At 38.5% G+C, this 26,494-nt stretch overlaps 1 protein-coding gene across 1 annotated transcript; it reads left to right on the forward strand.

The window, feature by feature from the left end:
* On the forward strand, positions 1-24,861 carry jph2 (junctophilin 2). The gene is made up of 6 exons (XM_028453727.1): positions 1-815; positions 7,466-8,279; positions 17,684-17,802; positions 18,756-19,651; positions 21,240-21,340; positions 21,420-24,861. Exons 1-5 carry the CDS (start codon positions 437-439, stop codon positions 21,318-21,320), a joined length of 2,289 nt encoding a protein of 762 aa, XP_028309528.1. The 5' UTR covers positions 1-436; the 3' UTR covers positions 21,321-21,340; positions 21,420-24,861.
* Positions 24,862-26,494: the final 1,633 nt, after the last annotated feature.

The following is a 26,494-nucleotide window of genomic DNA, read 5'->3' on the forward strand; positions in this document are numbered from 1 at the left end:
TAGGTCTGCGCACATATTTCCACCGACAGCCTCAGTCACAGATAGCTGTGCTGGGCTGGGTGGACCTGCAGGGACAGGGACAGGGGGGAAGAGGGGCCACCCGAGCAGAGAAAGCCATGCAAGAACATTGGCTTGTCGTGACATGAATCAGAAACATTTACATTGTTTAAAAATCCACATGTAACATAACGGAAACGTGAAGGAAGCTTGGAGAACCCGTGGTGAAGGTGCGTCCTGGAACTTCATGGACTCCCAAACAGAACCAAGCAGAAGAAGAAGAAGAACCCGAGCCAGGCTGATCTTTGAGGAGCAGCACAGTCAGTGTTGATGTCAGGTGAAGGTTGAAGTTAGTCTGACGGATCATCTTCAACCAACGAACCAAGCGAACCCTGCGTTTCTCTTCGCGCGCGCTGCGCTCTGACGCTGCGTAAAAGGCATGAGCGGCGGCCGCTTTGAGTTCGACGACGGTGGAGCTTACTGTGGCGGCTGGGAGGGGGGCAAGGCCCACGGCCATGGCATCTGCACCGGACCCAAGGGCCAGGGAGAGTTCTCGGGCTCCTGGAACTACGGCTTCGAGGTGGTGGGGGTCTACACCTGGCCCAGCGGGAACACCTTCGAGGGCTACTGGTCCCAGGGCAAGCGCCACGGGCTGGGAGTGGAAACCAAAGGCCACTGGATTTACAGAGGGGAGTGGACTCACGGCTTTAAGGGCAGATACGGAGTCCGGGTGAGCGTGGGCAGCGGGGCCAAATATGAAGGCACGTGGAACAACGGGCTGCAGGACGGGTACGGGACGGAGACGTACGCGGATGGAAGTGAGCGACGCACAAAACACCAAAAAAACAAAACAACCAAAAGTTCCCACACAGACCCTTCATTCATTCATTCATTCATTCATTCATTCATTCATTCATTCATTCATATTATCTACTAGAGCTGGGCGATATAAACGAGGATGGGGTCAATTACATTTTTCAATTACAATTACATTTTCAATTAGCCATGTTTAATTACAATTTAATTATGATTACCGTGACCTTAATTTTTTTCCAATTTCAATTAAATTGCAACATTTTTTCATCCTCAGAAAGTCAATTACAATTACGTTCTCAATTACAATTAATCGCAGTTACTGAGCCTGAAAAAAAAATAATCTAATAAAAGTTAACCTTCCTCTTGTGTTAGCTTTTTGTTAGCATCTCTTATAGCTCCTAAATAAGTTGTAAAATACACTAAAAACAAATATCTATCATTTAATTTCTTTCCTAACTCCTGATTACCTTGTTAGGCTTCCTAATCAATGAAAATATAGATTTTAATATTTTTGTTATGGTCGTCTGAGCCTTTATTGTGTCATGGTAACATTTGGGAAAGCTTTGACATATTTTAATAATTGTTAACTGTGTAGAACAGTACATAGAAGTAACATGGTTTCCCGGTTTTGCATTCAATCATTATTTTTGTTAATTATTTATAATATAAAATCGTTTTTTGTAGAATTTTCACGGCAATTACAACTACAAAGTCAATTATCTACACTCAATTACATTTTAATTATGATTACAACAGCAACAGATTTTTAAAATTATAATTACAACATAATAGTAAATCAATTTCAATTACGCAAATACAATTATAATTTACCCCAATCCTGATATAGACCAAAACTCATATTTTTATATTTTTTCTCAAAATGGCAATATGCGATATAAATCTTGATAATTTTAATTCAAATGAAGTCTGACCAGAAAGACAATTGAGGGTTAATGTTGCGGATGCAAAAAGTCACACAGACACATTTATTAACAGTTGATTTATTTGATCAATTCAGGATATTGATCTAGGATGTCAGGCTTCCATGTTGTAAAATACATATATTTTTGTTTGTAAATGTTCAATGTTAAATATTCACAGGTGGCCATAATTGATTTTCCAATATGGTAATGCCAGTAAAGATTACTGTCATATAGGCATCTTATTTAGAATCCCTGGGGTCCAAAACTTTGAAAAAAATTGTTTTTAATTTTAATTATGTGACTTTTGGTTGTCTAGTAGAAAAACCTGTTTTTGGGTGGCTGCCATTTTGAATTGTCCAGTATGGTGGTGACCCCATTGGGAATTAGCTGCGTCTCTCACCAGATTTGAATTCAACAGGTCAAAAACTGCAAGTGTGCCAAATTTGGTGCTTGTAGACAAATTTGCACAATATTTCCCCGAACTGACCAGACTACTAAAAGAGACAGCATGTGTGAGTGAGGTCTGTAGTATGGAAGAAATCCATCTAAATGTTTTTTTTAATTCTGTTCCGAGAAGTAGTGAAAGTTGTGACTCCTAAACTGAGTATTTTAATCCAAAATAAGATGTAAAAAAAATTAAACATCGATATAGGCAATATTGTAATTTTCCATATCACCAAAATGGTAAACTCAATATATATTGAATCTCAATATATCGCCCAGCCCTAGTCTCTACCTGCTTATTCCTGAATTAATTTCAATTCATTTATCGATTATTTAACAGAGACATTGTTCAATTGCACCAGAGTTACAGCAAATAGCTAATTTATGTCTGCAGTCCCTGGGCAGGTAAACAAGAAAATAAAATGTGAGATAGAGATACAAGGTAAAAAAAAAAAAATTGACAGACAGAATAAAGCATAATTACAACAGCGTGATGAAGTTATAAGTGCAATAAAATCACATTCATCAATAAAACAATTTTCATAAATGGCAGCAGCGTTACTTCTTTTTAACAATAAAGAAAAGGTGCAAGATCCAAGCAAATTCCTTAAATTTTGAAAATTTCTTAGAAAAAAGAAAGGACTTTTAAACTTTAATTTATTTGTTATGAAATCTTGGTATATGAAGGTCAGTTTAACAAGTAAAATATGTATTTATTTTAAAGATTGGACTGATAGATAAAATCATTATTATTATTATTACTACATAAGTCATTGAAATCTTATAAAACATTTCAATTTAATCTGTAAAAATAATAAATGTTATCCTATTTGTTTTATATTAATGCAGCATTCTCTACAGCCTGACCTTTGCAATGTTTTTCAAGAAATATACAGAAATGTACATTATTTTAACTCTTGAATAAGTCCATATTGTACTTTTACGACACCAAAATGTTCAATTCAATTCAACTTTATTTATATAGCGCAAAATGCAACAAAGTCATCTCAAAGCGCTGAACGAAATGTTATTTAATTGATTTTTTCTTTTCTTTTTTTTTTTAAATCAGAGGCCAAATGTCAGATGTTTTGTAAACAGAAGCGGGACAGAAAACTTGGCGCAGAGGACCAGAAATGGCCCACGTGCCAGCAGTTTGGGACCTCTGCACCCATTCTAAATTTCTAATCAACCACAATGAACAACTGTCTGTGCTGCCTTCAAACATTTAACTTCACTCCTCAACTTACAGCTGTTTGAGCGTCTCAGATCATCTGTGCCAATAAAACAGTCTCACATTTTATGAGAAAAACATACGCATCTATTTGCCAGCGCTATATTTAATATTTATTTGACAACGACACTGCTCATTACTTTATGATTAGAGTCAGTGCCGGTAGGATTACACCTGCAGCTGCGGAGCCCGGTCTAATTTTGTGTAGACCCCAAAAGTAAACGCGCAAAATGACTAAAAACACAAAAATTCACAACAAAAACATACAAAAGATGCACAAAATATACAAATTGACAACAAAAATACACAAAATGACAGTTAAATACTCAGATGATGACAAGAATAAACAAAATTACACCACAAATACACAAATTGACAACAAAAAGCACACAAATTGACAGTTAAATAATCATGATGATGACAAAAATACTCAAATTGACAACAAATATACAGAAATTGACAACAAATATACATAAATTGACAACAAAAACACACAAAATGACTCTGAGAACACACAAAATGACGGTTAAATATTTAAGATCACGACAAAAATACACAAAATGACAACAAAGACACACAAAATTTGAGAAAAATATACAAACTGACCACAAAAATACACAAAATGACAGTTAAATACTCAGATGATGACAAGAATAAACAAAATTACACCACAAATACACAAATTGACAACAAAAAGCACACAAATTGACAGTTAAATAATCATGATGATGACAAAAATACTCAAAATGACAACAAAGATGCATAAATTACAGAAAAATACAGAAATTGACAACAAATATACAGAAATTGACAACAAAAACACACAAAATGACTCTGAGAATACACAAAATGACAGTTAAATTTTTAAGATCACGACAAAAATACACAAAATGACAACAAAGACACACAAAATTTGAGAAAAATATACAAATTGACACTAAAAACACAAATTGACAACAAAAACACTCAGTGACACCAGAAATCAAGAAAATTACAGTGTAAACAAAAAAATTACAATAAAAGTGAACAAAAATGACATCAATATTGTTCAGATTGGTCATTATTCTAAATGCTAACATGAATGTTTATAATGTGACCCCCACTGAGACAAAAGTTGCTCATCTCTACTTTAAAAGATCAAATATATCTTATTTGTTTCCGTTTTCAGCTCCTGTGGCCGTCTCCTGGGTTAGCATATTTATTAGAGACGTGAAGAGCAGGGGAGTCAAACTCTGTTTAGTCCAAGCTTCATAACGATATCATTCTCAAAGAGAAAAAATAACTAATAATGTAGCAAACTTTCAATTAGTTTACGTGCAAAGAAGTAAATTTGGGTTTGTACTGGTTTCTCTGCTCCTTAGGTTTCCTACATCTTCTACACAGCTTCAGCTTCATTAATGCTGGGTAACATGTAAAACAAGATGAATCAGAGTTCAAACCTCCACCAAGTGCCAAATCTCCATCCTGATTTATGGTACCATGATCATTTACACTTTAAAGGCTTGGAAGAAATGTATATCCCCAACTGAGGACCTAATCTGACCAGTCAAATTTCATAAAGGTCGGTCTATTACAAACTGAGATATGAATTTTTGAAATTTCCCAAATTGTGAGATATAGGGATTCTTTGATCTTTTTAAACTAATCCAGAATCCGTATATTGATCCAGATTATCGCCTAAATCTAATGGAACCTTTCATGACCTAAGGCAGGGGTGTCAAACTCTTTTAGGTTCTGAGGCCAAATACGGACCAGTTTAATCCAGTGATCTGGAGATTATAGGTGGTAAAACGAGCAATTTCATCATCCATGTGCCCTAGTTCGCACTTCCACGTATAATAAGTGGCAGATATCTGTACCTGCGGGACCTTAAATTTCCTTCATATTGTGATCAATTTTTATTTAATTTGGGGAAATTTTGGGTAATAATTTGAGGACAAATTGAGGATTTCCGAAGAACAGTTTGAAATTAAAAATGACTGCCATCATGTGATATAAGCGTGGGAAAACTGTGTAGTTTCATTAATTTTGTGTATTTGGAAGCAATGAGATATCTACAAATGAATTAGTTGGTGATTTACACAATGAGTCATGTTTTTGCTGTGATTTTTTTACTTTCTTCTGCGGGCCGAATTGGGAGCTTTAAAGGGCCGGATTTGGCCCCCGGACCTTGAGTTTGACACTTGTGGCCTAAGGTCTGGCTTTGGTTACAATTGTGTCAAAATCCTTTAAATACTGTTGACGTAATCCTGCTAACAGACAAATAAACAAATACACAAACGCAGGTGAAATTCTGACCTCCTTGGCGGAGATGACTAGCTGGACTGTGAGTCTGCAGTCACATGGTGCAGATGTTTTAGCAAACAGCAAAAATCTGAAAAACCAGGCATCACAAGCCTCGCTGTGACGCTATGTTTTGACAAGGTTGCATGGATTCATATGAATTCTGATGAAGTTTATCTCTGATTTTTTCAATCACTCAGAGTGAATCATAATAAGTTAAACTTAGCTGACTCACCAGCTCTGAACTGGCCGGTCGGGGGAAATGATAGCGCCACATGTCAGTGTGTAATAATAGCCGAGGGGCTCTCTGTACCCTCTCAGACGCACAGGGCCATCACTGTAATCCCTGTCAGGTCACTTTTATCATGCGAGCAGACCTGAGACTGGCATGTTACAGTGACGATAATGAACAAGTCTTTTGACGCAAACAATGTTCCTGGCGTCATTCTAACATCAGCTGGAGTCCAGGCACAGCAGGAAGTTAAACATTTAAGGGGACGTTGTTTAGCTAACAGCTTCAGGAACATGCACAACCTCAACAAGTTTCATATGTGCTTGTTTTTAGCACAAACAAAAGCAATGGAAGGTGAAGGATTGATGTGTGTGCATTAACATAATTATTATTAAGCAGGTTTTCAGAAAAGTTGTGCACATTGCATTGAGGGATGTGGAGTCCTGTAGACCAGTGGTTATTAACCTTTTCAGCCTGCGACCCTCAAAATAAAGGTTCCAGAAACCGGGGACCCCCACTGTATATGAAGGTGGTTGAACACAGACATGAACATTGAAGAACAGTCATGTGGAGACAGGGTCATCCATAAGGGGGGATAAAGGGGTGAGATTTTTGGGGTCCATCCATAAAGTCAGCAAAACAGTCATCCATTGTTCTATGACTCTGTGATAACCACATTTACTTACTTGTTTTAATCAGAAAAGTGACCAAAAATGGAACAATTAGTTTCAACTGCAAATAATGGGAATGACAAAATCATGAATGTGGTTACAATGGCAAAAAAAGAACCAAGAAATATGGTGAAAAGAGGTTAAAAGTGACAATAATATCATTACATGCAACATTAATTGGAAAAGTGGTGGAAAGGGTTTAAGTGCCGAAAATGTATTAAAAGTGGAAAAAATGTGGGAGAAATGGGAGTAATGTAGAAAAAATGCATTAAAGGGAGAAAAATTATAAGAAAAAGTGATTAAAATAGGTTAAAATATGGCAAGTTGGTGTAGTTGCAGAAAAAGGGTAAAAATAAGCAAAAATTGTTTAGAGAATATTCTTAGTTTCTTAAAGCCATCTGACGACCCCCTCCCAGTGTCTCGCGACCCCAAGGTTGAGAACCCCTGCTGTAGACAGACGAAGTGTTTTTACTTTGTTTGCCCCCCAATAACTCTGCCCGGTGTTTTGATGGACTGAAAGTTGTGGCAAAATAACAGCAATTTTTTTTTTCGTTTTAGGATTTAGGGGTTTACACACAAAGTAAGGTGAACAAACGACAACAAAAATGAGGTCAAGCCAATCACTTTCCTCCTCGGATGGCGGCCATCTTGGATTTCATGATTTTTGAGTGGGAACCGTTGGTTTGCCAGCGTGGATCCCATTAAAAATGTATTCAGCATATTCAAAAGCACCAATTAACAAAGGTTCATGCATTCTCCCAGAAGTGAACATCTTTTTGACATACTGTATCTACCGGGCTAATACAGATGTGTAGCTTGATCTGTATCACTGGTTCATGTAACTGTGCTTCCCTTGTGGTGTTTCCAGGCACTTTTCAGGGTCAGTTTACTGGAGGGATGCGCCATGGCTATGGTGTTCGCCAGAGTGTTCCCTACGGAATGGCTGCAGTGGTCCGCTCCCCTCTCCGCACCTCGCTGACTTCCCTCCGCAGCGAGCACAGCAATGGCACCGTCCTGCAGCAGGACATCCCCATCATCACTACCACCAACGCCTCAGGTGAGGAGACCCCCGTGGCCACTCCCACACAGCTGGGACCTTCTCGTGGAGGCTTCGCGCTTACGCTCCAGGTGGACCCCGAAGCTGTGAAGCCCAAGAAGAAGGGCCTGTTTCGCCGGGGCTCCCTGCTGGGAAAACTGAAGAAGTCTGAGTCGAGCACGTCACTGTCCAGCCAGAAGAGCAAGATCAGCTTTCTGAGGACAGAGTCGGCTCTTAGCTCCAACGCCAGCGACACAAACTCCACCATCAGCATGGACGAGAGCCTGGCCGGAGCCGAAGACTTCCCCCCAGTGGAGGCCGACATTGATGCCACCACCACAGAGGTCTACATGGGCGAATGGAAAAACGACAAGCGCTCGGGTTATGGAATAAGCGAAAGGTCAAGTGGGCTAAAGTACGAGGGTGAATGGGTCAACAACCAGAGGCATGGGTACGGCTGCACAACCTTCGCTGAGGGAGGGAAGGAGGAGGGCAAGTACATGAACAACATGCTAGTGAAGGCCATGAAGAAAAGGGTCATCCAGCTGAAGGGAACCAAGATCAAGCACAAGGTGGAGCGGGCCGTTGAGGGAGCCCAGAGGGCTGCCGCCATCGCCAAGCAGAAGGCAGAGATCGCTGCCTCCAGGTAAGAAAAGAGCTGCAATGGCAAAGGAAAGAATGTAGGTACCCTTAACTGTGACACTAGAACTTATGGCAAAAGCATGGAATACATACCAATGTAAATGTCCCAAAACGTGCATGCGAGTCATTTACATCTCATGTCGGGGCAAGAGAGAAAGAAAGAGAAGGGGGGGAGTAAACAGGTCATTCATTCTCTTTCTGTCTCTGTCTAAACTACTGCTTTGTAGTTCTTATGCATTACATTAATTGTTGTCAGAAAGCAAAATTGTTATCAGTAGCTGGGTTTCCATTACCTTTGGAAATGTGCAAAATGTAAATCACACAAAAAGGTTTTTATGTTTTCTTAAGGAGGAATTGGAAATGTATCTCAAAAGCGCTATGGAAACGCTTTTTCCGCAAATACACGTCACAGAACGTGACATACCTGGTCACATGACCACCTCTCTCCGAGAAAACATGGCGCTATACGTGTGGACAGGTGACATTTCTTAGCATTATACTTAAAAATGATTACTGCCACATTAGACGTGAAACAACAAAGGAATGCGTAGTGTTTTAAGGAGGTTTGGAGAGTCTGTTTTTACAAATTTTACAAATATCGCTTTTATTTTGCGAAAATCTGTAATGGAAAAACAGCTACTGTTTGTCCGTCACAGTTTAACCACTAACTCCAACAAATTAGTTTCACTGCTGATGTTAGCATCAGTAATTTGCTGCTTTGTGTCTGATGGTGTTAGCCAAAGATTTTGTTTCTAGTAAATAGTAGCCCTGTTACTGTTTAAACAGAACTAAGTAACTTGCGCTTAGCGCTCCCCTAAAGGTCCCTTTTGGTTATGTCACTGTCGTAAACACTCCGCACCCCCCGAGGCAGCAGCTCTTCCCTCCCGCTACAGTGAGACGGGCAGCAGGAGGCTTCCTAAATGTACCGGGACAAAATGAAAGCGGTTACCTTCTTGAATAAGCCTACATTTTGTCACACTGCTGCACACACACACACACACACAATTATTCCCTGGTAATGATGTCACTGGAGCGATGACGTGTTGGAGTGACCAAAAAGCACCACTGTGTTCAAGCTACTCATCACGGGCAATTGAAGTGACTGCAGTCGTTGTGAACGCACCTTTAGTGTGCATTGGGCTGTCGTAACGCGGTACGTCTTGTCGCGGGAATGAGAACAGAGCTGCGAGACTTGTACTGGTCCGGAGGCAGGGAAAGTTGCAAGCTTAGTTTTCTGGCCAAAGACAGCAGGGGGGGATGAAAGACCTCCCAATCACCCCATAAACACTTGTATTACTCTCAGAGGGACTACAACCACCCACTTAATGAAGAAAATATGAATAAAATGTGTGATTTTCTCCCAAAACATGTAGGATAAGTGTATGTTCCGTGTCATGTAGTGTTTTTTTGTTTTGTTTTAGGAAGTTTTTTTTTTTTTATTGTCTCTTTTCTGTAGAAAGAGAACAATAGAGGCCTTAGCTACTGTAGTTTGTCAGCGTTAGCATTAGCCTGCATTAAGGAGCATTTCTGTTGTTGAATTGGCTGCATTTGCATTAATTGCTAGGAAAGAGATTTTTGAAAAGACTGTTAGCATTACTAGCTAACTCAAGTTAGGATTTTTTACTGCACTGCACAAGAGTCTAGGGCTTGGCAATATATAGAGTTTAAAGATATATTGTTTTCTATTTTGGTGATATAGAAATTGTAAATATCGCCTATATCAATATATATGTATTTTTTATACCTTATTTTGTATCAAAATAACTGTTTTTGGAGTTGCTGCTTTCTCTACTTCTCAGAACATCACGAAAAGCACAGTTAGATGGATTGCTGATTGTGTTCTAACAGAGATTTACCACTAAACAAGCCACACTACAGAACTCACTCACACGTGCTGTCCTTTAGAGGAGAAAAAGCCTAAAGTGGCACATATTATCAAGCCGTTTAAGTTTAACCCTGAGTTGTCTTTCTGGTAAGACTTCATCTGAATTACAATTACTGAGATTTATATTGTATATCACCATTTTGAAAAAAAAAATTGAAATATTAATTTTGGACCATATCGCCCAGCCCTACAAGAGCTATTGTTTTAGCAGTTTTCTGGTAGCTAAAGTTAGCGTTACATATTCACCATGCTAATATTAGCATTAGTCGTCATTGAACAGAAACTTGTACTTTTGCAGAATTTGGCTTTTACCTTCGGAACTATATTACAGAACAGCTATCATTCACTTCTTTGGTGGAAACCATTATTCCCAACCTGTGAGTGCTCCCAGTCTCCCACAGTGCAGAGTTATTATTATGGTTTATTTCCACACTTACAGACCTCTGTTTCTTTGTGACCGTACATGGCTGCGGTGGTGTTTTGTTCCACTGTCTTGGACTAGTGGGGCTGAGATGAGCTCCTTGTTTACTGCAGTGAGACGTCACTGATAGAATACAGACTCTCACACAAGCAGATGGAAATATAAATACTGAAAGCAGCTTTTCAGACGTATCCACTGTGCCAAAGTTTAGGCTGACCTGTGCAGCACAGAAATACACTCACATTAATAAACACTTAGAATCCAACTCACACTATGACAATCCAACCTAATGCAGCGTTAGTACGGAAATAAAATAATGCATACAGCAGAGATTTTATCACAGCTGTGGGAGGGGCCACAAATATGTGATTGTGTCTGATGATTTGAGCGCCACATTATCAATATTTATTAGTCATCATTTAATGATCAAATTTAACATCAATTGGATGTTTTTGTGAAGTCATTTTGTGTATTTTTATTGTTTTGTGTGTTTTTGAAGTATTTTCTATATTTTTGTTGTTGTTGGTTATTGTGTTTTTAAATTATTTTGTATATTTTTGTTCTTGTTTTGTTTGTTTTCTAAGTCAATTTGTGTTTTTGAACTGATTTTGTATATTTCTGATGTGGTTTTGTGTGTTTTTTAAGTAATTTTGTGCATTTTTTGAAGTTATGCAGTGTGTTTTTGTTGTTGTTTTGAGTGTTTTAAAGTCATCTGTATATTTTTGTTGTTGAATGTGTTTTTTTAAGTTACTTGTATTTTTCTGTTGATCTCTGTCATCTTGTGTGTTTGTGTCATTTAGTGTGTTTTCAAAGTTGTTTTGTACATTTTTGATGTTGCTTTGTGTGTTTTTGTAATAATCTTGTGTATTATTGTTGTTTTTGAAGAATTTTTGTCTTTTTTTGTTGTTGTTTTGTGCATTTACTTTGCGAGCTGCCAAAAACTAGACCGCCAAGTGGGCCGCCAGTTTCCCATGTCTGGCACGCAGCATTGCCAATTTACAATGAACTACTCTCTATAGATATCAGAATAGTGTCTACATATTTAGCTATTTAATTGTGGATACTCTAAGTGACAAATATTGGGTTTACATGCATTAGGGCACATGTGTTAAACTCATGTCCCAGGGGCCAAATCTGGTCCTTCGGTGCATCCAATTCGCCCGCAGGAGAAAGTAAAGATGACAGAGAAAACGTCAATCATTGTGTAAATGAAACTCAACAATGCCTCACAGTTTTCCAGTGCTTATATTGCACGATTGCAGGCATTTTCAACGTTGAACAGTTGGAAAAAACTCAAAATTCATTTTCCTCAAAGTATGACATTATTTGCCTTACTTGAATAGAAATTGGTCACAAAATCTAGGAAATTTAAAGTGAAAACCCTGTTGGAACTGATATCTGTCACTTATTTCTTAGATATGGTCGGTTTCTTACATATTTTGTATTTTATGTATACGTATAGTGCAAACTAGGGCACAATAATGTTGAAATTATTAATTTTCTTGCTAAAAATCTGTGGCCCATTTGAGATCAAACTGCTCCATATTTGGCCCCTGAACTAAAATGAGTTTGACACCCCTGCATTAGGGTGTTAGATTTTAAATGGTGCTCTTCTCTTGTAAGCTCTGACCATTAAACCGTGCATGCCTGTTGTATAAGCAAAGCAGACATGACACATCTGTTCCTGGCAGTAGCTTCTTCTCACCATGATCCTTTGGCAGCAAAGTCGAGGGTTAAAAATACATAAAACAAGCAATGCTCTGAATCAGAGACAGCAGCTCCTCTGTTGCTTACAGGGCAGGTAAGGGCTTTTACTGGCATTCAGACGCTTTGTGGACATTGTCGTGCTGCGTTCACTGACAGTCGGGCATCTGCAGGAGGACCTGTGGGTCAGGACGGGTGTAAATGATGCACATGCATGAGCACGGTGCTCACAAAGGAGCCCTGACTAAATATGGACAGGCTTACTCTTGCTGTATCATAATCACAGGGGAATGCAACAGCTGATTATCCCCCTCCTACTCCTTCTCCTGCTGCATCGTCACACACACACACACACACACACACAAACTGCACACTTCCCTCTTTAGCTGCATACACACACACACATCCTCAGGACTCACTCACTCCTGAGTCCTGACTCGTGTAAGCAAATCAGACTTTTAAACTGCACTCAGATTCCAAAATACCTTTTAAATGAAATAATAATAATAAATAAAATGAAGGGGGGGGGGGGGGTTAGAATTATTAAATTAAACAAACTGTAAATATTTAGCATAATGTATGTGATAAAATATACATTGGAAATATTGGAGAATGTAAACATTAAATACAAGGCAGGGTTAATATATGCTTATTAACATATGGTTGTTATTATTATTATTGCTCATAGAATTTAAAATAATATCTCATCTGAACTTTATTACGACAGGAAAGAACAAAGGTCCTTGTATTTTTTTCTCTACGTTTTGTATGTTTTAGGAATCATGTAGTGTACTTTTGTAGTCATTTTGTGTGGTTTTATTTTCCGTAGTGTGTTTCTTGGATTCATTTTGTGTATTTTTGTTGTCATTTTGTGTGGGGGTTTTTTAGTAGTGTGTTTTTTGGAGACATTTTGTGTGTTTTTGGAGTTAATTGCTTCTTTTTGGAGGTAATTCTTTGTTTTTCTTTTGTGTACTTTTGGGTTACTTTTGTGCATTCTGGATTATTCTTATATTTTTCTTTTTGTGTTCTTTTGTTTTGTGTAACTTTGGAGTCATTTTGTGTATTTCTGTTTCTATATTGCGTACACGCCCCTACCTTCCTACCTCTACTGTGTGCCTGATCCTAAATCCTGCCCCTCTCTCTCTCAGTGCTGGGATCTTCAGGCCAGTAACAGTCCCTGGTCCCTGATCTCTGTCCACCTTGCGTCAGCAGCGGTGTCGAATGGTTTCACAGATATAAATATGACACAGCTCGTAAGCAAGTGCTAGGGTATAAAGGCTTGCCGTATATACATGCACCACACCTAGCTTTAGTTGTGTGGCTTGGATTACACACTGTACTGCTGATCCGTGCACTTTCAGTGTGTGTGTGATCAACAGAGCTCGATTGTGACCTCAGGCTCGGGGCTACCAACAGTCTCAAGACAGTAGCAACAGAACATCATTGTTATCATTCAAAAAATAATAGTTCACTTTTATTTTTTTGCTTCATATTTCATGATATTTCTCAACGTATTGTTTGTTTTAGAATTCATGCAGTGTATTTTATTTTTGTTGTCATTTTGTGTAATTTTGGAGTCATTTTGTGTGTTTTTATTTTTCGTAGTGTGTTTCTTGGATTCGTTTTGTTTGTTTTTTGAGTTAATTCTGTGTTTTTGGAGTTGTTTTGTGTGTTTTTCTGTAGTTTTGTGTCCTTTAGAGTCATTTTGTGTGTTTTTATTTTCCGTAGTGTGTTTCTTGGATTCATTTTGTGTATTTTTGTATTAGTTTGTCGTGTTTTGGAGTCATTTTGTGTGTTTTCTTTCAGTAGTGTTTTTTTTTATTTTTTATTCATTTTGTGCATTCAATGTTTATCATTCAAAAAACAATAGTTGATTTTAATTTTTTTTTGCTTCATATTTCATGACTTTTCCTAATTTGATGGGTACAATTGATTAAGCATAAAATTATCATGGTGACATTGTTTTCAATGTGCTGAACATGTTCCTCTGGGGTTCGTTTGACCACAAGCTGTTTTGGCTGTGTAAAACTGTCTGTGTGCGACACATAGTGACCTTACATCCCCACAACCAATGTGTGTGTATGTTTTGTGTGTATGTGTGACCTACTCCTCACACCTGCCAAAGTAGAAGTGATATTTCCTGTGCTGTGGAAAAGGCTTTCTGTCAATGGCCACGGTTACATGATGTTTTTAATTCGGAATTAGTTATTCTGAATTAAATTATATGGAATTTAAGTGTTCTGCTTCGTGTTTACATGGATTTAGTAATGGAAAACAGGATTATTCTGCATTATTCAATTCAATTTAGGTCTGGGGGTTGGGAAGGGCTCTGGTTGGACAGGGGACGAACGTGACATATTCAGAAAAAAAAAACACACAACAAACCTTTTCTTTTCAGCTACAACATAGAAGAACAGTTTTCACTTTTATTTTGATTGTAGTTTTAAATACAGCAGCTCAACAATAACATACAGTTTCACTTTGGTCAAGTGAGCAGGAGGCGATAGGAAATAATCGCCGCTAAATAAAGCCCAGTAAAACTCCAGAAAACAATTACCCCGAATAAATATTTGCTCCCTGGTAAAGACAGTAGCTCTAACAACTGGTGATATTACAAACTGCAGAATTACTCTGTCTCCTGTATATACAGTAAGTCCGCGTGAATGTCCGCATGTTTATACTTCCATCCATCCACTCTTTCCATTATATCCATATATTCTAAGGCTCTTATTAAATAAACAGTCTCGGCTGGTGTCTGGGCGGCCATCTTGGATTATGTCGTCACCAGTTTGTCATCGCGACAAGATGAGCATGAGCAGAACAACCGTAATTAACTTAAAGTGGAATTCAGTGTTTCCAAGAAAGAGGAATTATTTAATTCAGAATTAAACTAGCCACCTAATTCGGATTGAATTACATTTGCATTAGGAATTAAGTGTTTATAAGGTCAGTTTAAAGAGGATTTAACTTTTATTCTTAATTAAAGGGGAATTAAAGCTCCCATGTAAATGTGGCTAATGTAGCTGCTAACAATTAGCTCAGTGAAGTAGTAACAATGTTGCTGCTAACTATAGTCTATGCACACAATATTAGTGCACAGAGCTACTGCTATTACTCACAGTAGCCTCAAAGTATTAGCAGTTCTTCATCTAAGGACTATGTCTGACCTCACACTGCAACATGATATATTAATAATATTCATCTTTTTTGCATTATAATGGAGGATAATTAAGGACTATTTTGATGGTGTATAAGACACATTTAGATTAGCTCGTCTTCAGTGGCTGAAGTAATGCATTTTTACTCATTATTACTTTGAAAGTCCTTATTAATGACTTCCTGCATTTAGTTTGACTTCATGACCCATCGATGCTGATCAAACATCAGCTGACTCATTGATTAGAGGCCACAGGAAGTTTAAACTGCAGACACACAATGTAAACTCTATTCATATCACAAGCAGGTCATGAGGTGAAAGGTGGAGCGCGTCATCTGTCGCCATCTTTCTTGTCCTATCACCAGCTGGCTGTTCACGCTAAAAGACACAGCAAATGTTATAAATGCATCAAAATGTAAAAATAAGGATGAACTAACACACCTAACAATTTTTTTTTATTTTTTTTTTATCTAAAATTTATTCTTAGTTTAATCTTTACAATGACAGCACAGGTTTAATCTAAAACAAGACATGTTTTAAATATAAACATTTATATTATATTTCAATTTAAATATAAATTTTAAATAATAAATTGTTGATAAAATATAAAATTAATGGTATTTTTATTTGTCTCTACTTTGACAGGGTTTATTATTTTAAAAGCAAATTATTGTACAAAATCAAAAATAGAAAAAACAATAATAAACCTGTCATTGACACAATGTAACATCTGCCCTTTATACCCAGTATTAATATATACAATAGCGTACATAAAAAGTTCTGGCAATTTTAGTTTAAATGTATATACTGTAATTTTGATTAAACTGGTAAGGTTTAAAATGTATTTAATATCATTATTAAACACATTTTAGTGATAATTTCTCCCGCATACATCTGTTGTACATTAACCCTTGAGGTTCTGTAAGAACTGGGTCTCTGGGGGTCTTGGTGGGAGGTGGACAGGTGGAGACCATCTATATCACTCAGGAGTGTCTAATTGTTCCAGTGGGAAGCACCGTCCCTGCTGACTCTCAAAGTGGACCGGGAAGCTATTTTCATCTCAGTGTAATGTTACAGTATGTCAAGTATCTACAGACTAATCACAATCAGTAATTCTCCAAGTCACAGACGGACAAACTGCAGCAGCCTGGAAAGCTAAAAGCTAAAAGCTCAGTTTAGGAAATAAGAGTTTAAGAGATTCATAAAAGTTCTGAATCAAACGCTGTAAAAACAGGGCTCTGCTTGTCAGAGTTGACATATAACACTCCAACATTAGGCCTACTGCTGTGGCCCAGTATTCTCATTTACCAAACAACCCTAACACATAACGGAAGTTGTCCCCAACCACTGGCCCGTGGACCAGTATTGGTCCAGGGACCATTTTGTTCCAGTTTTTAAGAGTTAAATGTATTTAATTTTCATCAGTGTTATGGGTATTTTATTTTGAAGAACAAAATTCTTCCACTTCTTCACTTGAATGCTTGTGTAATAAGTGGGTATTTAATTTTCATTTCAAAATTCAAAGATTAGGAATGAAATGTAAGGCATTTTTCTTTATAAAGGTCAAGAAGAAATAAACTAAAAAGTGTTTTTTTTTTATCATTTTTGTTTCTAAAAGAAAAAAAAATAATTGTTTCCTTTAGTGAAATGATATTGTGCGACCGGAAGCTTTCATTTTCAAAGTAAGAGCGCATTTGAGGAGAGAAAAAGAACTTACAGAAGTTGAAATAAAAGAATGTGTCTCAGGGACACACATTTGCAGTAAAAAGCTCTTCCACCTCCACTTTGGTGTGATATCCGTGCAGAGATTTCTGCAGATGACAAGCCTAGTTTTGTCATGTCAAAAATCACGTCAGAGTAAGATTCCAAAGGGAAAACACAGATAGAAGTCATCGCACCAGCCTTTTTATAATACACGCTCTTACTTTGAAAACAGCACCTTCCAGTCGCACCACATGAAAAAACTGTCTTTTTTTTATTTCCGTCTTCTAACATCAACCTGTTTTTAAAGTTGTGTTCATCCCTTTCCAACCCTGATAAAGAAAAATGCATTGGTTTTTAATGTTGAAAATGTGTTTTTAAAATGAATGTTTTATCCTTTTTTGAACCAAAACTGATCAATTTGCCCCCAGGCTTTGAGTTTGACACATGCAAAGACCATGTCAAACTACATTGTATCAATGTTGTAAATATTTGTCATCACTACAACGTCAACATAACCACCTCTTCCGTTACTTGCAGAACAACCCACTCAAAGGCCAAGGCAGATGGAGCCCAGCAGGCGGCTCTCGCCTCCAATAGAGAGTCCAGCATCGCCAGACTGGTGGCCAAAGAGCTCTCCCCGTCTTTCTACCAGCCAGGTGGGTCTGAACTTTAGAAACTTCTTCTAAAGAACCTCAACAAGTGCTGATCAATGACACAAGGCTTTTAATCATGTGAGTCAGAGTTAATAACATACCTCTATTATCATTAAATAGATTATTAACCCAAAAGTCAAAAGCATCTCCAATGAAAGACTATTCTATACAATCTTTACACAAACTGTGACGTAGTGATTACTCAAGGAAGTGTTCCATTCACATCACTCACACTGCTTTGATGAAGTTAAAGACATCCAATGGTTGCCATGGTTGCATAGACCTCCTGTTTTAAGGAGTCTTCCTTGTTCAGCTGAAGTCATACGTGGATTTGTAGTAAAATGGACGATATTGGCATCAAATTCTGCTCCCATCAACATTTTCATAGTCCCATTTCCAGGTAAATTAAACCAGGGGTTTTTGTCCATTTGGGCCGGACCAGAACAATCTCTGAATTCCTACATAAGGAAAAAAGGCAATTTCCCAAATATTGTGTGGTTTATCACTTTTTAGATGTAAATTTGTACTTCAAGATTACTGGAAGTCTGTTAAAGAGCTTTCAGTCACAAACATTAGCAACTGAACGTCTTAATGTTTTACTTACTGCTAAAAGTTTGAACTAGTCACAGATTAAGAACGAGAGCAGTCAGAGAGCGAAAACCTCCACCAATTAATTACGAACCAAGAAATTATAAAGGATAAGGATTTTTTTTTTCAGTATATTGAATCGGATATTTTATTTATCAAGAAATCAAAATACGAGTTGCAGACTTAGGACTGAACAGGCTGTGAATTCTCCTGGCTTGTTTGATTTAGTGATAACCAATCCCCTGCACCCAGGTTATCTCCTTTTTGTTCTTTATTGAGGAAGAAGTAACAGAGTGGATCACTTTGGTTCACAGGCTATAAGCTGCCATGGTCTACTGGTAAAACACTGTAAATCTCTGCTCTTTCAGGTCTAGAGTACCTGAAGAAGAGAACGTTACAGGAAGCCGCGGATGGCAGCGAGATGACAGACACCATCATGCACGAACCGTTGCTCGCTGAAGAGGAGCCGCTGCCTACGCCGCCCGAAAGCCCCTTCATTAACGAACTCGACAGCCTCATGCCTGGCTCCTCCCCCGGCCGCACCCCGTCTCCCACTCCGGGCATCATGATTAAGGAGGAGTCCAAATTCCTCAGCCCAGGAAGTATCAAAAACGATGGCAGCAAACCGAACAGCAGATCGAACAGTCGTCCCACAACGCCTTCGATTAGTGCTCCCGCTCTGGCAGCACCTGAAGGAGGGTTGGTCCAGGGCGGCCAAGGCCTATTGCGCACCCCGAGCCGTCAGAGCAACAAGACCGAGCCAGGCTCTGAGCTGGAGATCAAGCCTCTGCAGAAGTTTGACCCCGAAACAAAAGCTGAAGAGTCCCCTGAAGCCCCTGCTACGCCTGTAAGAAACAGCCTCATTCTGCTCGATGAAGAAGAAGAAGCCCCTCGTCCTGCCACTAAGGGTGCCACACTGTCCAAAGCCATCGCACCTGAACCGAGGACCCCGGAGCTCAAACCTGAAAGAGTCCCATCAGTGCATGAACGAGTGCCGTCCGTCTCCGAGAACAAGGTGGAATCCAGGGAGGCTAGCAGACCACCAAGCAAAGCCGAGACAAGACCATTACCCAAACGTCAGCCTAGCCCAGCTCCGCCCCCAAAACCTGCGACTAACCACGAACCCAAACCTGCACCAAAACAATTAGAAGCCAAAGCTCTGGTCACAAAACCATCAGTAAAGACAGACCTGAGACCAGAAGGCAGACTGAAGGCCATGTCAAGCCTCAGTACTGACGGGACTTTGGAGTCTTTGGAGCCGGAGGTAAGAGAAGAAACATAAAGACTCACATTTCATTATTTTTAGTCACCTCAGGAGCATAGCTAACGGCAAAGCAATGCCAATCTGTCACTTTGTCTAATTTGGTCAACAAGTATGTCGAGGATTAGCCTGAAATGTCTCAGTGGCATTTATGTTGCCTTGAGAATGAATCTGGATTACTTCTATGACGGCGCCCCCATGAGGCTGAAGGTCCACAGTGAAAACAGGCATCAGTTTTCATTCATTCATCTTCTGACCTGATGGTGGTTGCTATCATTATCTCTCATTGGATGCTAAGCGGGGAACACCTTCAACAGAGCACTAGTAAAAAGTGTCACTGCCAAAAGAATGCAAAAACAGAGACTATTAATGCCAGTCTAAAAATGTAAAAAAATCATGTCATCATCATGACATTCTCCAAAAAATGCTCTTATCTATACATGAACTGTGGAGGTTAATTTACAGAGCCCAGATTTAAGATACAGTATGGACAACTTCTTTTTCAACAATATTAGCATGTCTACATTTTCTTTGGACATTGACTATAGCTGTGTTCAAAATGGTACACTAACATTACAAACTCATTAAGTATATATACTGTCTACTGTAGGGTCATTCCATGTCATTTCACAAATGGCCCATGCACTTCGGTCTCAAAATTTTTTCTTCCATTTTAAGCTTCCCATATCTCAGGAACTACATTACAAAGGAAACTGAAATTTGGTATAGTAATACAGCTCCACCTATACTCTCAGAATATACAAAAATATCTGCTATACATCCTATCTGGTGGACATGCCAAGCCCTCAAAATTGGGAAAAAAGTTGGTTGGGGTTTGGGTCTGGAACATGTTGAGGCCTTCAGTAAACAACTGAGCATATGTCTCAGCTCCCTGTAAATTGATCAGCTTTGAGCTATGAACATAGACTGTTCACATCACTAATGATTAGTCACATATATGCATTGGTTCTTGGGTGACATGCTCTTGAAATCTAAGAAAATACTTTTTTTAATATTTTTATTGGCCCAATACTGCATGTGGGAATGTAAGAAAACATCTGATCTGTGTTTTACTTTATAGTATAAATATTACTCTTTGTTGGAATATAAAAATTATGTATGCGACTTCTTCATTTTTATTTTCCAACTTTGGGTTATTTCACCCCTCGTGGATATTGAAAATCCCTTACTCGAGGCCATTGTAGCTTTCCTCTTTGTCTTATATTAATTTATTGTTTTTTAGTTTTTCACTTGCTCGGGACAGATGTAGCAGGGATTTTTAGACGTTTTAACATCAGGATATCTTGTTGAGCGATATGTCATCACACCTTTAGTGGTTACAGAAAACAAATTGAATGGCTGTCTCCTGAAAACTTCTTGTAGAAATCATCCCTTCCTTCAGGTTATAGATATATTTGTTGAACTGTTGCAATGATTTAAAGCAGATTGACTAAAGAAGCAGATCCCAGCTGGTGTGAGACCTAATCTTTGTTTGATCAATGACTTTTAGGAGAATCTGGGTCTCGCTAGTGGAAATGGGTACAATATGTTTGTTACTGAAGTTACTGTTCTTTTTGTCTTTCTTCTCCAGGGCCCAAACACCATCATGGTCTGCATGGTGATCTTCCTCAACATCGGCCTGGCCATCCTCTTTGTTCACATTTTGTCCTGAGACACTTTCCTCCATGTCAGGTGATAAAGGGCTGCCTCAGAAGCTGATACACATGGGCTTTGTGAAACAGGAGTGTGTTGTTTGTTTGTTTCCCCGCAGGTCGACAGCGCTCGGAGGAGGACGCCGTTCTTTTTACTCATCGCAGACGAAACAGAGCGAAGAGGATCCTCCTTCACACTCAGCTGTAGCTCAGCTGTAGCTCTTCTCCAGGTTTTTGGTCACTTGGAGCGACCACGGAGCAACTCTTTCACAGACTGAGAGACGCAGAATGACTGAAGTCTGTCATGGACCGATGGAGTGTGTGTGGTAATGTGCAACATGTTGGAGGTGATGATCCTGGAGGAGCTGGAGTGGGCTTCAACTTTGTGTGTCAACTGTTTACACACCGACTGGCTTTTACCACAGATTACAGTAGCTCAATAGATGCCTGCATTTCACCCTGGGATTTATCATCGATCGTGTCATGTAATCAGATATAATGATTTTCTTCTTAGTGCCTTGAAGTTGACGAGACAAAACGTGCTTTAGTTCATCTGCTCTTTAGTGTTTCAAACCTTACAAACGCTCTTAATAAGAGTCTGACATGTGCGTAAGATCAGAAAATAAGTTGAATATCTGCTATTTGCTTCCTCTGTGCATTTAATAAGACTGTGGTGTTCTACACTGTGAAATTTTCTACTTTCACTGGGATCTGTCTGTATTTGCTGTTAACTTGCTCTTTCGGTGTAGGGCGCAGATAAAGCAATGAGAAAACGAAGCGTGGGCGTGTCACTGCGACTTGAGTGTGTTCACTGTACGTCACGTGTTGTGTCAGGCGATGCTAATTAGCACTGTGGAAAGTTTAGAATGAGCTAAAGCTTTAAATGACCGCAGGAAGGAGGTGGGAGTTGATAGCGGAGTGAGGTATGTGCTTTTTAAAGTATGTTCTGTGAGGTGGGAGGGTTAGAGAGTCCAGTACCATTAACAACAGACCGTCTAGTAGTGTTTGTAGGTCTCACTTTTACCATGAAAACAGTTAATCATGGTCTTCTTTAGACCTCCAAATGTGATCTTTTAAGACACAGATGTCAAACTCAAGGCATGGGGGGCCAAATCCGGCCTTTTAGAGCAGCAGTTCTCAACCTTGGGGTAGGGACGCTGTTTGGGGTCGCGAGTCACTGGGAGGGGGTTGCCAGATGCCTTCCAGAAACTAAGAATATGTTCTGAACAATTTGAGCTTATTTTTCCCCTTTTTCTACAACTGCACCAAAGTTGTCATTTTTTAACCTGTTTTAATCACTTTTTCTTGCCATTTTTTTTTTTTTTTTTGCTCCTTTTAATGCATTTTTTTGCTAGTTTACTACCATTTTTGCTGCTTCTCCATCATATTTCAAGGACTTTTCTGCATATTTTTTTCCACTTTCAAGACATTTTCGACACTTATAAACCCTTTCACACATATTTATCCATTATTGTCACTTTGAACCTCTTTTCACCATATTTCATGCTTATTTTTGCCAATTTAACCACATTCATGATTTGTCATGCACATTATTTGCCAATTTTAAATAATTGTTTCTTTTAATTGTTCTAATATTGTGACTTTCACTCTCCCCTTTATTCGCCCTTATAGATGGCCGTGTCTCCACATGACTGTTCTTCAATGTTCATGTCTGTGTTAAACCACCTTCAAGTACAGTGGAGGTCCCCGCTCTCTGGTACCTTTATTTTGGGGGTCGCGGGATGAAAAGGTTGAGAACTTCTGCTTTACAGCATCTAATTTTGCCCGCAGCAGAAAGCAAAAAAGTCAGAGAAACCATGATTTTTGTGCAAATTCAATTAAATCAGTTGTGGATATTTCAGCTAGATATCTCCAAAATAATACACACATTTAATGAAACTCCACAATATTAGCAGAGCTCACATTTCCCCCATGCTTATATCACATGATGGCAGTCATTTTTAATCTCAAAGTGCTAAATTAACTCTCCAATGTTTCCAAAAATCCTGCATCTTTCTTGAAATTATTCCACAAATTGTTTCCAAATTACATCAAAATTGGCCATAAAATGGATATATGTCACTTATTGCTTTGATATTTTCGGTGGCATACATATTTAATCATTTATGTAGAAGTGCAAACTAGAGCACAATAATGATTAAATTACTAATTTTGCCCCCTAAAATCTGCCGCCCACTCAAGATAACCTGCTCTGTATTTGGCCCCTGAACTAAAATGAGTTTGACACCCCTGTTTTTAGACCTTCTAAAATTTGAGGTGGGGAAATGTTAGCCTAGCCACAGCTGCTAGACTAGATATGATGAACACCTCTAACCATTACTTATGTTCTTTGAGTCGTTTGAAGGTGCATTTTTCCTGCTGAGAGACCACTGCGATGTTGAAACCAATAAAAATGGCGCTATATTGGCGTTAAATGTGGGGCGACTTTCTTTAATTCTTCAAGCTACACTAGCTCAGGGTTGTCCAAAAACTAAAAGAAGGTAAATAGTTCAAATCCTACTCCACACCCGTCTTTGCTTTGGAATGATTATTTACTCAAATTCGATGCCAACATCGCGTTTAGTTGCGGTTAGAGGGTGGGGCCAAACAGAAGCCCCGCCTTTCTCAGATTGCAAGATCCACTCCGTCAACTAAAAAAAAGGCAACTATTTTTCATGCTTGATGTAAGTTTACATGTTTTCATTTCATAGAAAAAAAGGGGTGTTAAACTCAAGGCCCGCGGACCAAATTTAGTCCGCAACAGCATATATTTCTGTCCCCAGACATGACATTGTCAAAAATACTAATAAATTATAGCCATAAATTAGCTTTGACATGTGTCCAAAACACTAATTCATGGCCACTAATATTGATTCGTGAATAGCTGCCATTAAAGCAACGTGGTTCTCAATATTCTGGTTCCTTCTACGCTAGGCATTTTAGAAAATCTTTGTAGCTCATTCGCCACCAAAAATAAAATTGTATCATCGTATATCTGTCCATCGTGTAGCTTTAGCCCCTCTACTGTCCCAGAATGATTATTATTTCATATTTCATGGCCACAAAATAGTGTTTTTTTTGTGCGCACGTCATATGAGCTAATTTGTTGTCACAATGATTTTTTTTTAATTTTTGGTGGCTCTGCATGTTCAAAGTAACAAAACGCTAATTTAGGAGGTTAAGCATCATTCAAGTCTGTACAAATTCAACTAAAACTCTCCAATAAACATGTGGCCTTCTTCTCTCCACAGGATCGTGATCATATTTATTCATACTGCAAATGATTTGCTTGAAGACTCGATTCCTTCTAAATCCCTACTTCTTCCTTCTTTTTTAACTCAAAATCTGAAAGAATTCCCCCAAATGACATTCAACTTTGAAGAAGGTTTTTGTAAATTCAAATAATGTTGAAGTCTTGATCCTGGAGGTACTATAATATCTCTGTCTTAGGATGCTGTAATTCAGTGGTCCCAAACCACTGAGCCGTGGACATGTACCGGTCCAACTACATTTGTTACCGGGCCCTGAAGAAAGAATAAAGTTTTAAAAAAAATACATGTATTTTAGTTCCAGGTGGTTTTTTTTTAAAGTTTTTTGTTTTGGCTACCGAATTTTTTTCCTTTGGTTTTCACATTCATTTACATAATGTTTGTGGACATTTAGTATTGACAGTTTAGATAAGAGGTTAAACACCATCCTCACTATTTCATACATACAGTAGAAGTTAGGGTTGGGAGCCAAATCCTCAACATGATCATTGTGTTCCAAATATATTTTCAAAATTTCTTTTCAGAGCATGTTATTTTTCGTTGTGGTAAATTAAAGTCAAAATATATTTCTCTAGAGGAACTTTGTGATGATTCTTACATTGAAGAGAGTGGTCTCACTTTGGTAATTCCTTTAATCCATTAAAAGTCCAGGCAACATCTATAGATTTCCTGTCTCTTTACCTCAAGAGTTGGAATAAATCCACTGAAAGTAAACAGTTTAAATTGAGATTAAGCAAAATATGTTAATAATTCCTCTCTGTTAAAGTGATGATGTCATTTTTGGAAAGCAAGTCAATCCAAAGCTGAGGTGAGGTCTACATCCATATACGCCCTGTCATACTCCTGTATTGACTTTGACTGCCCTCTAGCGGGGGAATGTACGCAAAACATGTCAGGGTTGAATATTCAACCCCTGGCATAAATGATGGAATCACCACTCTTGGAGAATGTTCATTCAGTTGTTTAATTTTGATAAAAAAAAAAAAAAGTAGATCACAGACATGCCACAAAACTGAATCATTTAGAATGGCAACTTTCTGGCTTTAAGAAAACACTAAAAGAAATCACGAAAACAAATGTGGTAGTCAATACCAAATGGATCAAGCAGAGGGGGGAAAAAGTTGAATCATGAAGAACAAAAAGACAAAAAACACTACAACGCACCACTAGGACTTTGTTGCACCACCTCTGTCTTTTATAACATCTTGCAGTTTCTGAGGCATGGATTTAATGAGTGACAAACACGACTATTCATCAATCCGGCTTCAACTTTCTCTAATTGCTGTTGCCAGATCAGCTTTGCAGGATGGAGCCTTATCATGGACCATTTTATTACATTTCCACCACAGATTTTCAATTGGATTGAGATCTGGACCATTTGCAGGCCATGATATTGACCCTATGTGTCTTTCTTCAAGGAAAGTTTTCACAGTTTTTGCTCTATGGAAAGATGCATTATCATCTCCCAACATCCTTTCAAATGAGGGAATAAGAAAAGTGTCCAAACTGTCAACATAAACTTGTGCATTTATTGAAGATGTAATGACTGCCATTTCCCCAGTACCTTTACCTGACATGCAGCCCCTTTCATCAATGACTGTGGAAATGTACACGTTTTCTTCAGGCATTCATCTTCATAAATCTCATTGAAACGGCAACAAACAAAAGTTCCAGCATCATCACCTTGCCCAATGCAGATTTGCGATGCATCACTGAATATAACTTTTATCCAGTCATCCACAGTCCACAATTGCTTTTCCTTATCCCATTGTAACCATGTTCTTTTGTGTTAATGATGGCTTTCATTTAGCTTTTCTGTATGTGAATCCCAGTCCCTTTAGGCGTTTTCTTACAGTTCGGTCAGAGACGTTGATTCCAGTTGCCGCCATTTGTTTTGCTGTGCATTTTGCTTCAAGTTTTCTGTC

The sequence above is a fragment of the Gouania willdenowi genome, chromosome 7 (genome assembly GCF_900634775.1).
Source record: "Gouania willdenowi chromosome 7, fGouWil2.1, whole genome shotgun sequence".
NCBI classification, from domain to species: Eukaryota; Metazoa; Chordata; class Actinopteri; order Blenniiformes; family Gobiesocidae; genus Gouania; species Gouania willdenowi.